Below are 17,649 nucleotides of genomic sequence, written 5' to 3'. Positions count from 1 at the left end.
GCTTACCGGGCTCATGTAGACACCTTGGTGCACATCTCCAAACTGGCCTTCCCCAATGCAGCGCCCCAGCTCGATCCTCTCCCTCTGGATCTCATAATCTCTGGCTACAAGAACATAATGCACTTAAAATATTAAGTTTCTGAGGAAGGGCAGAGAAAAAAAAAACCACAAGACACAAAACTCAGAGTAAGTCACTCAATGAATCACTCAGATTTAACACTGGCAGCAACACCAACCTCTGCAGATGCTGCACACACAGTGGAGACCTCTCAAACCTCCCACAAATGTTCCAACCACAGCAATGGCAAAGCAATCACAGAATCACAGACTATGCTGAGCTGGAAGGGACCCATAAGGATCATTGAGTCCAACTCTTAAGTCAATGGCCCACACAGGGGATTGAACCCATGACCTTGGCATTATTACAACCAAGTTTTAACCAACTGAGCTGATCTCAATCCTGAAATCTGAATTGCTGAATTAGCTACTCTGCACTTATTTAAGTGCAGGAGACATAATTGAGTCCTTCTTAATTAGAGTTGGTGAAAGCCAAAGCACACCAACAGTTCAGGGCCACACTGGGGTTAAATACAGGCTTGGTTTTGAACACACCCTTATCCCTTTGGATGGTTGAGAGAACTCCACTATGTGGTATTTTAAGACTTTGAAACCATCAAAAGAGCCCAGAGAATTTTTAAAGAGGCAACTGCAAGGACAAAAAAAAACAGGAACAAGAGCATGGCAAGTCAGTATCAAATGGAAGAGCAGAATTTTGGGGGCCAGTGCCCATGAAGCAAAACTGAGATGGTTGGTGGACTCAGGCAATTTTGTTCAAGTCATGGTTTAACAGGCTGAGAGTATTTCTGATAAAAATGGCTCAGTACTTCAGCAAAACATTCAATCAATTGCAATTGAATGACTTCATTTGCAATTTAATTTCCAGCAGGCATGGAAAAATCTTTCAGGAGTAGCAGAAAAGCACATACAATATATGTTTTCACCTGCACTTGTATTTTTCAGAGTAAAAAGTAGAACCAACCAGCTTAGAACTTCATAACCTTGATTTTAACATCGTTAACACTTCAGAAATAATGTCATCTAGAGCTGGGTAACAAGATGATAAATGTTTTTTTAGTATCTTTTTTTAAAGTACTGCATTTTCCTCTTTAAAATCCCAAAGCTAACGGGTTTAACTATAAATAAATAATGTTTATTAAATGAAAGTGAATAGTAAACTTAAAAATTCCACATCATTCCAAACTGCAAGCATACAGGGATGGGGAAAGGGTCTCCTGTTACCTTCATCTATTCCATAGCTTTCTGCAGTGCAATTAAGAGAAAAATCAAATGCTTACTTAGATAGAGCTGCTTAAAATCAAGACAAGGACAAACATTTTTTAACATTTAAAAAAAAATGAAGAAATATACTGGTGCAATTTTAAGTTTACATTAGCAGAAGTCCCAGGGCTGTTCTTGTGATCTTTACTGGCTCAGTCCTTTCTTTGGGAGCTGAACATTTGAGTGCCCTTCGATCCAGCAAAGCACAAAACCCACCCCTTGGGTTTGGGATTGAAGCCACTCTTCAATGTCCAGCACCATCCAGGGCTGGGCCCACAAGTGATTACTTCCATGAAAACTTAAATAAAAAGATTAGGGGCAAAAATATAAACCACACAAAGTTAATCTGTTAATAACAAAATAAAGTATATAATTTATCACAGCATGTTTTGATCCTGCAATTGTGTTAAAAGAATCACACAGTGACTCACTGCAGGACATTGAGAACACACTGTTAATTTCTGGAAAACATATTTCTTGCTTTTCAAATACTGACACTCAAATATATGTTTTGCAAAACATATATTCTTGCTTTTCAAGTATTTTCCACAGTGGTGGAAAGGATGTTGTAAACACTGAAGTGAGCACGAACAGGAACTCAGATGTATTTGTGGTAGTTCAGCACCATCCTCCCCTCCCAAAACTCCTGCACCAACTCAACCCATGTTTGTGAAGACTGTTCCAACACATTTGCTGCTTCTGAGAAACCTCTGCTGGCCAAAATGCAACTGCAATTTCACAGACAAAACTTTTAAATCAGAATATTGGACTTTGCTCTTTAATGAATGAGCCTTGGCAGTTTCAGATGGTAATTCCAACAGGACAGTAAGACAAAATCCCTGTGGTGGCCACAGCATCACTTTGCTTTACTTCCAAGATGAAGACTCAGCAGAACTATGACTTTTTCTTGGTGTCCCTGAGGTCTTTCATCTTTACCAGAAGTGCAGGTGGCCCAGCTGAGCTCTGCCCTCCTGGGTCTGTCACACAGCAGGGTGGGACACAGCCAAAAGCAACACACAAAGCTTGCCAAACTGTTTGCTCTTATCACAGACATCTTAGCCAGGCTTTCAGGGTTATGCTCAGCACCACAATCAAAAAATTTATGTTGGCATAGAAAGAATTTCATTGTGAAGTCACCGACAGCAACAAAGCAGAATTTGGTTTTATTTGATTCAAAACTTGAACCTGAAATTCAAGGACTCTGTGAGTTCTCACTTCATCATAAAGAACATTTTTGTTGCACACACAATATTTAAGGCTGAAACACAAGAACCAGAACCAGTCCCTGCTAAATCAAAGAAGCTTTTGGATAGAAGAGTCCCCAGGTTAACCCCTGCACTTACTTGATGGCATTGTGTAAGTGTCTTCCTCATCTATAATCTCTGCATAGTCATCAGTCTCTGCAAAGGAGGAATTGAGAGTTTCGGGGAAAAGCAGATGAAAACAATTCTCCACAACAACATCTCCCATTATCAAGGCTGAGATGGCCACAACCCCCAAGTTCAGCATTGCTGGGACACACTTACAAAAGCATGACTGAAATTTGCTCATGCATAATTCATGTGTGATAATGACCCCAGTGCCAATTACACCACAGAGATGCATTCAACAGGGAGGCAAAGGAAGATTCGTTTGGGTTCAAAGAAGCTCAAGTTCTGTAATTAAAACCCATCTAAACTGCTGGCTTAAAATCCTTTAAACAGCAAATTCCATTGCAGTAAGGAGAAAACATTATTAATGGATTAAATTGCTTTAACTTTAATAAATATGAGCAGGAGTTTCCAATTTTTTAATGTCAAACAGGCAGAAGACACCAGTGATGTTCCAGGACAGCATCCACCTCCTGTCTGTGGCCAGGTGAGTTGGTTACCAGAGTCTTCCAGAGCACAAACACCTTTTTAAGCCACACTCTCACCTTACACCCATTTTTCTTGCAATAATATCAATTTTCCTTAATTAGTGGAAATTCACCACCAGTTTTGCTGTCAAGAATCAAGATCTTATGGACAGGGTTTAAAAGCAACTTCCCAAAATCTGTCAGAAAAATGACAGTGTGTTTCTTTCTCTGTTTAAAACTTACAACTTTTACATTATCTGTTCTCAAAATAGTCTGAATGTTGGCAAGTGGTACCAGATGGTCTTTCTCCTGCTCTAAAGACCTTCCAGTGTGTGCAGATCATTTCCTGAGGGTCAGATAAATTCCTCCAGGGGTTATAAAGCCAGTCCACACCAGCAGGATAATTTATTTCAAGGCTGTTAAATTCCACTCACCAGCTATAAATGCACAGAGAGGTTCTCAAACTTGAGAAATTTCAAACCCAGTGAGCAGTTTTTTGGTTGTTCACACACTGGAAAGGCCCTGAAAGCCAGGATTTATTCCCCCTTTCCCCTTGGAGCACATGGATATCCCCACAGCTCTTGACATGACTTTGCCTCTGAGTGGGGACTGGGACAAATCCACGGTGAGAGTGGGAGGAAGGATGGGATGATCCTTCTGGCAGCAGCCCCCAGTTCAACCAGTGAAACCAGAGCAAGGCTCACCAACATTGCACACACAGACAAACCAGAGGCTTAGTTTGCACACAAACCAAATATTCAACAATATCAAATACAGGTTGTTTATAAACCTTGAAGTCCAACACACTTCAGGGAGTAAATGCAGTTTCATGATCCTACTTTCTTACTACTTTAGAAAGAATTAAAGCTGTTTTTCTTTCCAACTCCTGCAGGGATATACCAGGCCTTGTAAAAACTGAACCAGGGAATTCTATGGAATTGAAATTTTTTGCCAGGCAATTTGTGTTTTGGATACTCTGAAACAGAGTCACTGAATGAAAATTGGACTAATTGTAGAGACAGTGCACAATTCCGAACAGGCAGCAGACTCCAGAGGCTCTTCTCTCTTTCCTGGTTTGCTTTTTACTCCCTACATTATAAACTAAGGTTTTTGTAGAAAATAAGCCTCAGTTTGATCTAAAAAATAAGCATCTGTTTGAAGGGAATCAGTAGCATGACATCAATGTGACGGGCACAAATCACCTGCTTCCTTCTAACATTGTGGTAGGATGTTTGTAACTCATGGAGGACACAAGAAATTTACCGATCCATGTGAAAAATTGACTGGATGAAAGATGTTATAAACACACTTGGAAAAAGTTCTCAAAGTCTGGAAATCAGAAGTGATTCCATTCAAAAAAACCCCCAAACATTGGTCAGAGGAGGTTGTGGAGCGGTGATTACAAAATGTGATCAGTGACATGGCTTGTTCATCACTCTGCTTTAAATGAATGAGTTAATTTATACTAAAAGCAATCTCAGAACAGCACAGAGCACCTAACAGGGTTTTGATCCATTACCCCAAACAGTCATGAAACTAAAAGAGTCTTCACAGTCAATCCCAATAAATTAAACATATGCAATTAACTACACAAATATTGCTTGTCACACATTTAACATTCTGGAGAGGAATATGTAATAGGAATTCAGAAAACAATTCCTGTGCATATCTGGCTTTGTTTCTGGGAATGGAGGGAGGTTCAGTCAAGGCATTAACACTGATGTGCTCCAAGTGCTGTGCACCAAAGAGGACTGAGCTCTCTCAGGTGGAGATGGAAAGATGAACAAAGGTGCTCACACATGGGAAGGAGCCAATTTGAGCTTTACTAAATCTGACTGTATTTATTAATTAGTAGGAAAAACCATCCCCTAGGATGTTACATCCATCTTAGTTCATCCATGGTCTCAACCACCTGTTTGAACTTCCCCTTTTGATGATTCTTCCCATTTAGGACAGCTTGCAATTTATAAAAGATGATGAGCTCCAAGGGAAAGCTTTGTAGAGTCACTATCTGAAATCTAATTTCTGAATTTATAACAGAAAAAAAATGTCCTTTTAATGTTTATGAAAGAAATGAAAATTGGGGTGGTATCTTTAGTTTGTATCTGAAGGGAAGGAGATGAAAAGTTATCCCCTCCCTTCACATTTTACTGGAAGAAGGTCACCAAGATGTGTTCTCTGTTCCCTCCTATCACCTTCCTCTGCACGCTGCTTTTCTGCCCTTTAAGTACCTCCTACTTACAAGAAAAAAGATACGTCCACTACCAGTAGCAGCAGTTTGATTTTTATCCCAACATCTGATGGAATCCTTTAGAAATACAGCTAAAAATATCTTTAAAAAAAACCCCAAAACTCAACTTGTTTTCAGAGGAAAACAGACTTATGAAGACTGCAGAAGTTAAATATTTTGTAATAGGTTTCAAAGTTTTTCAAAGAAACCCCAAATCTGTCTTTAAAATGAACTGTTTGAATAGCTGAAACTTGATTAAAATTCATGTCTGCAATCTGCATTAATCTCTCTTGTGCAGCTTCTGTTTATGCAAGGAGCACTTTGATGCCTTTAAATCATTACTCAGACTCTTTTCTCAGGTGTTACATCCACTGATTCCCCCTGACTGACCAAATTAATTGTGATATAACCATTTCGATCAAACTGGCCACTCTTGCAGACCCCAAACCTTGTTTGCCCCAAGTCTGACAACAAACACATGCACTGCCACTCCCCTCTGTGTCTGTTGGGAAGAGTTTCCCTTGTCAACACCAGCTCAGCAGAAAGCATTAGTTGCACAGCCTGTAAAGCACAGCATTTGCCAGCTAATACCCAAAGCAGAGTGCTTTTTAACACTGAAGAACTGCATGAAAGGTATTACTGAGATGTGCATTCAGTGTATATGGATATCAGAGTATTGCACGTTAGGAACACAGACTAGAAAACGTATTTTACCGTCCCCACTAATTTCATCTGCAGATCCAGGTGGCATGCAAGGAGAGAGAAAAACAGAGGGGAGAGAGAGGGGACAGAGAAGGGAAGGGGAAAATACACTATTAAATTCATGAGTAATCCAAAAGTATTCAGACTGTAGTTATCTTATACACCTGACTCAAGAGAAACCAGAAAAGTAGCAGAATTTAAGACTTCTCACCTAAAACCCAAGGGACAAAGATACACTCTAAGAAGCTTGTGTGATGAAACAGAGTTAATGACTTTCAAACACAAATGTACACAATTCAATTTGGGAGTGGAAGTAGCTATTTTAATGTGCTGTTAATTCTGGTTTTATTCAATACTCATCTAGATGAGTTGGTTCAACTTGGCTCTGCACAGTGAGGACTCTGGGTGAGCAGAGCTGGTGTTGGCCCTTCCATGGGAAATGTGCTGCTGTCCCTGCTGTGCCCAGGCCAGGGACAAGGGCTGAGCCACCCAGGGGCCAACACACAGAGCAACTGCAGGGACACAAAGCTGCGACCCGGGTGTGGCCAAGGCAGCGACTCTGCAGAAAGGGGCTCCAGGCTCTGCACACCAACACCCACAGCACAAGCCAAGGCACTTCAGACAGTGTTTATAAACAGAAGGAAATTCTTCTTACCCCTACCAAAGCCAAGCTGGTCCAGCCCCAGTGCTGAACCAGCACACAGCCCAAAGCATCGCTGCTGTCAGTGTTTGATCACAGTGACCCCAGCCAATGCTTGTTGCTGCTATTCTATGTCATTCACAGGCATGCTGGAGCAGGGGTCCAAGAATGAAGCCAAGAGATAGCAATAAAAACCCGTGGCAGACAGGGCTGCACAACTGCCCAGGTAAAACCACTCATGTGTTTGTCATTGTGGCACACGAGGCTCAAAAACAAGTCCCCCCAAAACCAGGGGCCAGCGAGCGTCTGATGCCGCATGGAAATCCAATTCAGGAGGAAAACATCATGGATTATTCTTGGAACTCTGTTTACCTGAGGCTACAGTGGTTTACAAACAGTAACTGAGTTAGTAAGTTCAGCTTTGGGGTTAATAAGGCAGCCTAGACAAAGAGCAGAGCAGTACCCTTGGGCGGCGACTCATGGGCACAGAAGACGAAAGGCAGAAAGCGTCTAGCTTTCTTTACTTTATGCTGACAGTGATTGACTCCTTTACAAAGAGGCAAGAAAAGGAAAGAGAAAGAAAAAAACAGAAACAAATTATTTGGAAATAAAAGAGACTGGAGAGAACATATACAATGAACAAACATAAAAGTAAAGGTTTACGTTACAATTCTGTATACGAAAGTGGGTATAGAATGTTGTTGAAACTCTAATGCATAGTTGGTATTTTCCTTAGAATTCCTTTCTACAGCAATTCTTAGTTCAATTTTTAAATGTGAGACTAGACTCTACTAAATAAATCCAGTTTTTGCCAACTGTATACACCATTCACTAACACCACAAAGAACACTGTTTATCCCTGAAGTGTAACCTGCTTTTCCAAGTTCCCCATCTCAGTTCCACCAGAGTGTGGTACAGCTGGATCCCAAATTCAGTGGCAGCCACCAGGCTTCAACATGTAGGTATTGACTCCCTGAACCCTCAGAACAACACCAAACAAGTATCTCACACAGCAGGGTCACATAAAACAAGGAAAAACATGGTTTCTCTATCTCCTGAAATAAGGCATTGACATATTTTTTGATCGTGTCACTGGAGTCTCACCCCCAGAGCAGACATGCCTTGCCAAGGGGTATTTGAGCTCTCCAAGGATCGGTGGAACACCCCAGGACAGTGCCCTCACTGTCCCCACTCACCCACTGCAGTTGATTGCAGCAAAGGACTCTTCAGGAGGAGAGACATTATGGGGTAGGGGCAAACACAAAGCTGTCACAACTGATTTCACAGGGTGAGAAAGGAGGACACCAGATGTCACTCAGCACCTGCTCCTTTCATTTCTCTTGTTACCTGTTTGCTCCTCTGTTTTCCCTTTTCCCCTTTCTCCTCTATCTCAGAAATGTGAGAGGTGTTTAAAAAGCCAATCAAATAAAAAGCATCTTGCTGTTGAAAGGAAAATTGCATTCTAATGAAAGTAACTTTAACAAGCAACAAAAATTACCATCATAAAACCAGAAATCATCAATTGTGAAAATGCACATCACTAAAAATCATAGAACATTATTCAGATTGAATGTTAAAAACTAAAAGAGGTTAAAGAAGAGGGCAAAATTCTTGACTAAGTGCATCACTATTTCTGTGTATCCCCATTCCTGCAATCCCAAGGGACTTCTCTCCCTCCATCACATGGCCCAACTTTCAGCACTGTCATTCTACCACAAACCTCAGGTAACACTCAGGAAAAGCTTCAGACACACCATGAAAGAAAGGAAACAGATACTGCAGCTCTTCTAAGTGACTGCAGGAAAATGAAGGAACCCAACACCCTGCAGTGACACAGAAGAGCTGGTGTAGAGTCTCTGGAGGCAGCTCAAGTGACCCAGAAGGAAGAGATGCCTCAACCCCTGATCTGCCTGCTCAGGCTACAGACCCACTTCCAGCCTGAGCTGCTGAAATGATGCTCCCCCTCACCCTGAGACGTGTGGCAGAGGCTGCAGGAACCCCACTGACCTGTTCCAAAGACATTTTAATTGCTTTTAGTTCCTCATGTGCACATCTTGATGCCCTGGGATGTGACAGTCCAGCTCCTCCTCTGCATTTCAGGCTTTGCCTGTATGAGTTATTGTCTAAAGTTTGGTCAACTGTTCTGCCAGAAGATGCTTTGCCCTAAACCCACCACCATCTGCAAGTCCAGCTACAAAGGGAAGTTTATTTAGGTAACAAGCTGATTCTAAGTTTAAAAAAAATGTTCCAACAGTTCTCCAAGAGCTTAGCAAATACCTGCTTGAAATGAGTACTACTTGGAAGTGTCAATAATACTTAACAGTATTCCACACCAGCTTCCAGTCAGGATATCTCTGGTGTCTACGAGAATGCCCAGAAACGCTGCTGGAAACTGCCCTCCTTTTTTTTTAGTTCCTCTTCTCAATACAGAGCACTCACTAAAATTATTTGGTACCAAAACAAAAAAAAAAAAAGGAAAAATAAAGAAAGAAAACAACAAGTAACTCTGTTAGAGAGGAACAGACCAGGCTAGAGGGCAGTTGCTGCTGGAGCTCCTCATTAGTATTGTATAAGAGAACCAATTCTGGAAGGCTGAAATTTATTCTATTTTTAGCTTTACGTTCCTGAATCAGTTTCAGGAAAAAAACCCTAAAAAATCCCCAAACCTGTAGAAAGAATAAATCTATTTGTTTTCAAGCTTTTGAACTAAAATGAGCACTGTGGGGTTGTTTCTACATAAACAACAATCCCCCAAAGCTGCCCCTGCATGAGCATTTCTTTAGCCCTACTCAGTGTTCCTGCAGCAAATCAAAGGGTCTGCTCAAACCAAATGGATGGACACAAAGGAGGAGCACAGGGGAGTGAGAGCTCCTTAACCAACACCACAGACTGATGGAATCACTGCAGGGATTTCCTGGACACTGATATGGAGGAAATCTCTTCACGCTGTCCCCACAATTCATTCTCATCTTTTTATGCATGAAAAGCAGCTTTTTAGTCAGTCAGGCTAAAACAGTAAAAAAGAAAAAATAACAGCACCAGCCTGTTCAACTGTGATGGCAATCTGAATTACTGTAATTTATTAGCATTAAGGGTATTTTTAACTGTATTATTTTATTAATCAGCTGGATGAGTTAAGAAGCAAGTTACTCCCTCTGTGACCTTGGAGACCAATAACTGAAGGTTTGTAAAATTAATCTGCAGTAAACCCTAAGCTTGCATGTCTGCCAGTGCTGGGAACACATGGCAAAGCTAAAGCTGTCACCAAGTCTTTATATCTCTCAAATTACTTAATAATTTGAATTTATAACTGTGTGATTTATGCCAAGACTGTTAAGTCTTTCTTTTCAGGAGTGAGCTGTGGAGTGACACAGCTGAGCTGGCAGCCACAACCACAAAGTGCTCAAGATTCAATTTTTCACCTCAAAATTTACTTACACATCTCAGCTTTGTCTTTTTGGAGTGACTTGATAAAATGGACATTAAAAAACTCCCATCAGCCTCAAGCAAAGCACACCTTTTCCCCCTACCAAGTACTTCCAATGGAACCAGGCAGTTCAAGTCCACACAAGGAGCTCTTTCATAGGGAGAGCAGGAATGTGAGACCTGCCCTGTGCTCTGCAGGCAGCACTGGCTGCCAACACTTGGTGTTTCCATGCCCTGCTGGGCACTGCCCTGCACACTCACCCGCACACACAGGCCCCTCCACACCCAACAGCTTCACTCAGAGCACTTGAAAGGGTTCTAAGTCAATATATTCATCATTTCTTTCCCTCTCCTGTTAGTTGTGTTTTGACATTTGGCTCCTGCTCTATTTCAGTTTGTTCCTGGTAACCTCCTCAAGTCTCTCTCACTGACAAACTACACCAAAAAGCTTTTAGTTTCTGGATGCTAGAACCTCACTTCAGTCAGTCTCCTCTCCCTCCAAAAGATTTTTTTTCCATTCAAATTTCAGCTGAAGTGCATGACTAAATTAAATACTCCTCCCAAAAGGCTGTGCTCACCAGCAGCACCACACAGAACTCTCGTGCCACTTCTCTGCCACCCTCAGGAGTTCACCACAGTTGATTTAAGTGTAACAATATTTTAAGTGTGATTCTAAGGCAGAGCCTGGCACTTGCTAAGAAGTCCCTCTTTCAGGACACTAAAATCCTTCAGCCCCTACACAGAAGTAGCTCCAAGAGATCCAAATTCCCCTTTACAGGGCGTGTCACTGGGTTTGTTATTCAGGTGACTCCAAGTTTGCTTTAACACCTGAAACAGGGACTTTGTCTCAAAGACCTTTTAATTTCCTTCACAAAAAAAGCACCGAAGGTGCAAAACCAGCACCTGCTCTGAACCAACACCAACCCTGTGGGATATCCTAAAACCCCTTCAGACACATTCCTTGTGTTGGCTCCTGCAGGACAGCTCAGCTTCTCCCTCCCTGCAAACACATTATCTGACCCAGCAGTGCCAGAATATCCCAATGCTGGAGTGACTGTTTAGGATCTCAGGATCCTTCAAGCTGGAGAAGAGTCTCAGGATCACCAGGTCTGCCTGTAAACCCAGCACTGCAAGAACCTCCCAAGACCTGCTCAACACTCTGCCTGTTCAATACTCCCTGAAACAACAGGGTCTGAAATGTCCTGTTCTGTGGCACTGTATGCGAAGCAACATTTGAGCTGGGATTGAAAAACTTAGGAATTCTCCAGGGCAAAGGAGGCACAGTCATTAGCCAAGGGAAGCAAAAGCATTATTTGTTCCTCCTAGTCTTATCTGCATTATCAAGGAAGCGGCAGAAGAAACCAGAGAACCTCAAGTCAGAAAGAATTTATGTAAAAAGGGAGCAACCAACTACTGCTTTACTGATTTCATCTGATGAAGAACTTTTTATAACTGGCCAGGTGAATTATTATTTTTGGAAATAAGTGTATCAGGAAAAATAAGCATCACCTTACTCAGGCTAATGTTTGCTACTTCAAAACAAGCTGCTGGCCAAGGTAAGTTCCATCAGCCCAGGGTAGAGTGTTTAATGAGGTGCCTCCAAGCAAAACAGCAGAAATATAGTCAATAAAATTATGGTTAACTGCTGTGCTGCTTCTTACACATTTGATTCACTATTTGCACAGAGCAAATAGTTTAGCCCTACCATTTCCTGAGAGCACACTCTTGGCTAAGTACAAAGAAGTCTTTTTTAATGTAAAGGAAAAAGGAGGTAAAAGCTGCAATTACCCTCTGTCAGCTGAAACACTCATTGCTTCTGAATCACAGCAACTTCAGCCAAAACATGAGATGACTACCAGAGAAATCTAAAATTCAACTCATTTAATTTGGCTTATTTATAGTTACTTATCACCCCATACACACACAAATGTGCTGAGGGATAAAATAATTACTGTGCTCCAAGAAAGGTCCTGCAGGCACCTTCCTGGCACACAGGGAAAGGCAGTGTCCACTGCAAGAACAGAGTTTAGTGAGTAAGGCCAAAAGGCAGCAGCAGCAGGGAGAGGTGTGTGGTGAAACCTGGCCCAGGGACACACACACTCCCAGGCCCAGCAATTCCCTGCTCTGGATCCCTGAAACCCACTACACCTTCAAGACTTTGAAAAGGCCTTTATTTAGAGCGAAAAAAAAAAGGATTTAAACTCCCTCTATCTTTGTATGCTTTGGAATACTGAAGCACTAGGAAAGACCAAGTTTTCATTTCACTAGACCAGAAATATTCCAAGGCATGTTAATAAATATTTCAAAAAGACAAGGTGTCTTTCATTAACGGGTTCCTTTTTAAACCTACAAAACTTCAGACAACTTTCAGACCACCAAATCAAGTTCCACACTGGGTTTGGATATTACTGTTTCCCTGATCTGTGGTGGGGACCTCACTGTGAAGCTTTCCTTTCCAGCTGAGGGTGTTAATGCTCCAGGTATGTGTGGCTGCTCAGTTTTCCTGCTGAATCTCTGCCTCGGAGTTCTGCCATTCAGCTTTGGCATCAGGAGAGGTGTCAGTAAAGGGGAGCAAGGCACTGAAATGTCACCAAGCTCAGCTCTTGCTCTGCACACCAAGACAGATCCCAGCTGGCAGCTCTGCTGCCCCCTGCTCTGGGTTAATGAGCATCATGCACAGCTACTGCCACCCCTGCTCCTCACTGCACATGGCACATCCACAGCATTGGTACAAACTCTCTCCTCGGGGACTCACAGGTTCTGGGGAACAGCCTGTACCATGTAACTTCATCTCAGCAATCTGCCTGTGGTTTAAATTTCATACACTGACATCCAGGACACACTCAATGTATTTCAAATAATTTAGGGGTAAAAAAACTCCAGTAACAAAACAAGCATGTACGTGTTTTGTATCATTATATTACAAAAAGAACAAACCCTTGAGACTGAATAATAAGTGTTTTGGTTTGAACTGTTCCAATATTAATGTCAGCATTTCCAGTGGTTTGTAACATGGTATAAAAGACAAGCATCAAGCACAATGATTGTCATGGAAAGACAGACAACATTACCACAACACAAGAAAAATACCTAATTGGTTTTGATTTTGGCAATGGAAAGAATGATACTTTCTGGTTTAATTGTATTGTTTTGCTTCCTGGAGCCAGCTCTGCACCTTACAGTGCTCTGACATTCACCTGAACAACCAGCTCACCTCCAGCGCTGCTACTGCTGCTTCTTCTGTGGTGCTACAGCAAAGCTCTCATCTCCCCACCATCCACCTGCATGGGGTGCTTTGAATGCCAGAGATGGGGTATTAAACTACTCTACCTACAAAGGTATCAAAATGCTACTTTCAAAGAGTAGAGGAGTGTTTGTGTTCTGAGGCACAGGAGAACTTCAGCAAAAGATACACAAATCTGCAGTCAAAGGGACAGCAATGAAGGATCATGAAGTAAGTGACTGTTACTGTTTTTAACAGTAAAAGTGTATCAGCATTGTCAGAAAAACTCAAAGGCTGAAATTTGCAGACACTGTGACTGTGTTCTGAAGATTAGCTGCTGATCTGCCACACTTGCTTGGAGGAACAGGAGCTGCAGTTTGGCTCTGAAGTGTCCCAGGCACTGATGCAGCTCTGTCATACGCTGCAGCTCCATCATTCCAACCCCACACCCACTGCATCTCCATCCTTGTAGCTCCATCACCCCAACTCCACACCCACTGCAGCTCCATCCAACTCCACACCCTCTGCAGCTCCATCATTGCAGCTCCATCATTCCAACTCCACACCCACTGCAGCTCCATCATTGCAGCTCCATCATTCCAACTCCACACCCACAGCAGCTCCATCATTGCAGCTCCATCATTCCACCTCCACACCCACTGCAGCTCCATCAGTCCAACTCCACACCCTCTCACCTGTTCTCTTGCACAACCTCTATTTACTTGGGCTTCCCATGCCAAGGAGTGAATCTCAAATATCTCTAAGAAACAGTTAAGGGTGGGGAAAGGAATCTGAAAAGTAGGAAATCAATCAAATGTCTGCATATCTTTCCTCCTTTTTGTCTGAAGTATGTTGGGATTTTGAATATGTGCCACTAAAGTGGGGCTGAAGTCATGGGTGGGAAATCCACTGAGTCACAGTATTGGTTCCTCAAGTTTGGGGCCAAATAGTAGAAACCTACAGGGATATACAATAATATAAATACACTTTTGCATTAAAATCTCCTTAGTAAGTATTATGCATATGGATTTAGAAATACATTTTCTACTAAGACACTGAATCACTTCAAAATGATTTAAGATTTTGTAACAGAAAAATGTTCACTCTCAACTGTAAAAACTTAAGAAACCCACAGTAACTAAGAGAAATCTTAGAACTAAGCCTGCAAGATACAGAAACAACATGTTACCTCACATGCTCATCCTTCAATTAACTTGTCATTTTCAACAGCAAAAAATTAAACGCTTTGATCTAAACAGCAGCTACAGAAAAATAGCTATTAAGTTTCATCTTTCCAAAAAGCAACGATTAATATTTAATTGCCCATTTTCCCTTTTCAAAGCTGCTCCTCCTAATTAGCACACACTCAGGTGATTTAAGTTTAGAGCAAAGTGGAAATCCTGACAAGCTGCCTGGCTGTGAAGCACCTGCAGGGTGCAGAGAAGTTTCTCTCTGGGAAGTGCTGCAGAAAGGCAGCCCAGCTGTGGATTTGGGAATCAGTGCTGAGCTAACAGTGCCAAAGCTGCCTGCACACCCCAGCTCCAGCAAACCCCTGTCCCGCGCTGTGCTGAGTCTTACCTGACACTGAGACCGTGTGGGACCTCACTCCTGGCTTCTCATTGTTGGCCAGCCTGGAAGAGAGAGGAGGGAAGTGCTGAGTGCTGCACATCCTGCATGAGCAGCAGCGCTCACTCGTCCTGGTGGGCACTCACTCCATCCCGATGGGCACTCACTCCATCCGGTGGGCATTCATCCCAGCAGGCACTCATCCCATCCCAGCAGGCACTCACTCATCCCAGCAGGCACTCATCCCATCCCAGCTGGCACTCACTCATCCCAGCGGGCACTCACTCATCCCAGCGGGCACTCATTCATCCCAGTGGGCACTCATCCCATCCCAGTGGGCACTCATCCCATCCCGGTGGGCATTCATCCCATCCCGGCGGGCACTCACTCAGCGCAGCGGGCACTCATCCCAGCAGGCACTCATCCCATCCCAGCAGGCACTCACTCATCCCAGCAGACACTCATCCCATCCCAGCGGGCACTCACTCATCCCAGTGGGCACTCATCCCATCCTGGTGGGCATTCATCCCATCCCGGCGGGCACTCATCCCATCCCGGCGGGCACTCACTCATCCCCGTGGGCACTCACTCATCCCATCCCAGCAGGCACTCATCCCATCCTGGTGGGCACTCACTCATCCTAGCAGGAACTCATCCCATCCCGGCGGGCACTCACTCATCCCATCCTGGTGGGCACTCATCCCATCCTGGTGGGCACTCATCCCATCCCAGCGGGCACTCACTCATCCCATCCTGGTGGGCACTCACTCACCCTGGCGGGCACTCACTCATCCCAGCAGGCACTCACTCATCCCAGCAGGCACTCATCCCGACGGGCAGCCCTGGAATCAGACACTGAGCTGCCTCCCACGCCAGGGGAGGGTACAGGGAGGAGCCTACACTGCAACCCACCTGGGTGGGGGATGGACACTGCAGCTCAATCAGCACGAGGAGTCGTTTAAATTTCAAGGCACACACAATGCCTGAGCTGCACACACTGCACTGTGTGTACCTGCTGTGCCTCTGCTGGAACAGTCTGAACTGAGGGTTTGTCTCTAAGATGTCTGATCCTGAACAACTTTTAATTCATTTACATATCAAGTAAACGAAGAAAACTAAATGTAGTTAGGTATAAATGTTCATTAGGTTATGTATATATTACATACTCTTCATTATGTATAAATGTTCATTAGGTTATGCATACATTACATACTGTTCATTATGTATAAATGGACTGTTTATTATGTGTAAATGTATTGCTTATTATGTATAAATATTCACTAAGTTAGGTATATATTATATATTGTTCATTATGTATAAATGTATTGCTCATTATGTGTAAATGTACTGCTTATTATGTATAAATATTCACTAAGTTAGGTATATATTATATATTGTTCATTATGTATAAATGTATTGCTCACTATGTATAAAAATGCACTAGGTTAGGTCTATATTATATATTGTTTATTATGTATAAATGTATTGCTCATTATGTGTAAATGTATTGCTTACTATGTATAAATATTCACTAGGTTAGGAAAACATTATGTATGTTTTATTACATATAAATGTGTTGTTCATCATGTATAAATATTCACTAGGTTAGGTATATATTATATATTGTTCATTATGTGTAACTGTACTGCTCATTATGTACTATTATTCACTATATTATGTATATGTTATACATAAATGGTCATGATTATCAGCAATTATAACAACTTCTCCATTTTTCTCCCTTCCCTATAAGCCCACAACATTAATAGTCAGAGAGTACTGCACTTCATGCTTCCAGAAATCAGGAATTTCCTCTGGCAAAGGCAGGTCTCCCCAGATCCAAGATGCTCTTGGCTGGCAGTTCTATGTACTTGATAACAAGCTCTGCTGCCAGACTCAGACACACGTGGTGCTCTTGTCAAAAAAGCTCAAGACTACAAATTTAGTTTTGGTACAAAAATGAGAAGAGGCTTTTCCTTCAAACCTTGTTTTACCTCAGAAATTCCTATAAATAAAAAAAGGCTAAACTTCATGTTACTGTGTGTTTCTCAGTTGCGTCTATGTAAACAAAAAGAAATCTTCCTGTTCCATGAGTGCACACTAATTTTACTGCTTCCAGCCATAACTTTCATTGCCTTTTCTTCCCTCGATTTTAACTTCTCTCCTTCTGCCCCATGCCAAGGCTGCCTGCCTAGTGAGCTCTGCAGCAGGGCCAGTGCAGGGAGAGCAATCACTAATTCAGGAACAAGTGGTATTCACACTCCATCCAGCAGTTTAAAAAACAGTAGTAGTAATAATAATAATCTAAACTGTAACAATTCTGGACTCCTTCCAGAGTACAGGAAGAAGCAGAAAGAGGTGGCTGGGTCAAAGCAGGCACAGCCTTTGTGCCCCAAAAGGAAAAAGAAGAGGTGAGACACTGCAGAACACTGAACTGGCATTTGGTTTTTCAACAGTTGTCTGTGCTGCTGGACCCAGGGGATGCTGCTGGAAACAGGGGATGCTGCTGGAAACAGGGGATGCTGCTGGACACAGGGGATGCTGCTGGAAACAGGGGATGCTGCTGGACCCAGGGGATGCTGCTGCCCCAGCCCTGCCACCAGGAGGGTGCAAGGAGTAGCCTTAATTCAAACGGCTAAATTAGAAATTCATTCTCATTTACCTTAAAGAAGAAAAATGCAGAGGTA

At 42.6% G+C, this 17,649-nt stretch overlaps 1 protein-coding gene across 12 annotated transcripts in view; it reads right to left on the bottom strand.

Moving 5' to 3' along the window:
* PTK2 (protein tyrosine kinase 2) overlaps positions 1-17,649 on the bottom strand; it is a 186,268-nt gene that overhangs the window by 36,241 nt on the left and 132,378 nt on the right. For 7 of the 12 annotated variants that reach the window (XM_071553777.1, XM_071553772.1, XM_071553775.1 and 4 more), the window contains 6 exons: positions 14,975-15,027; positions 7,211-7,294; positions 6,120-6,137; positions 2,682-2,738; positions 1,300-1,320; positions 7-104 (listed from right to left, as the gene is read on the bottom strand). In XM_071553777.1, coding sequence (XP_071409878.1) covers positions 7-104; positions 1,300-1,320; positions 2,682-2,738; positions 6,120-6,137; positions 7,211-7,294; positions 14,975-15,027 — 331 coding nt within the window. The remainder of the gene's footprint in view (positions 1-6; positions 105-1,299; positions 1,321-2,681; positions 2,739-6,119; positions 6,138-7,210; positions 7,295-14,974; positions 15,028-17,649) is intronic. The other 5 variants (XM_071553766.1, XM_071553767.1, XM_071553770.1 and 2 more) reach the window with 5 other exon arrangements.

This window comes from Pithys albifrons, chromosome 4 (assembly GCF_047495875.1).
Source record: "Pithys albifrons albifrons isolate INPA30051 chromosome 4, PitAlb_v1, whole genome shotgun sequence".
NCBI lineage: Eukaryota > Metazoa > Chordata > Aves > Passeriformes > Thamnophilidae > Pithys > Pithys albifrons.
Note: the sequence above shows the minus strand (reverse complement) of the source record. Positions and strands in the feature narration are given on the sequence as shown.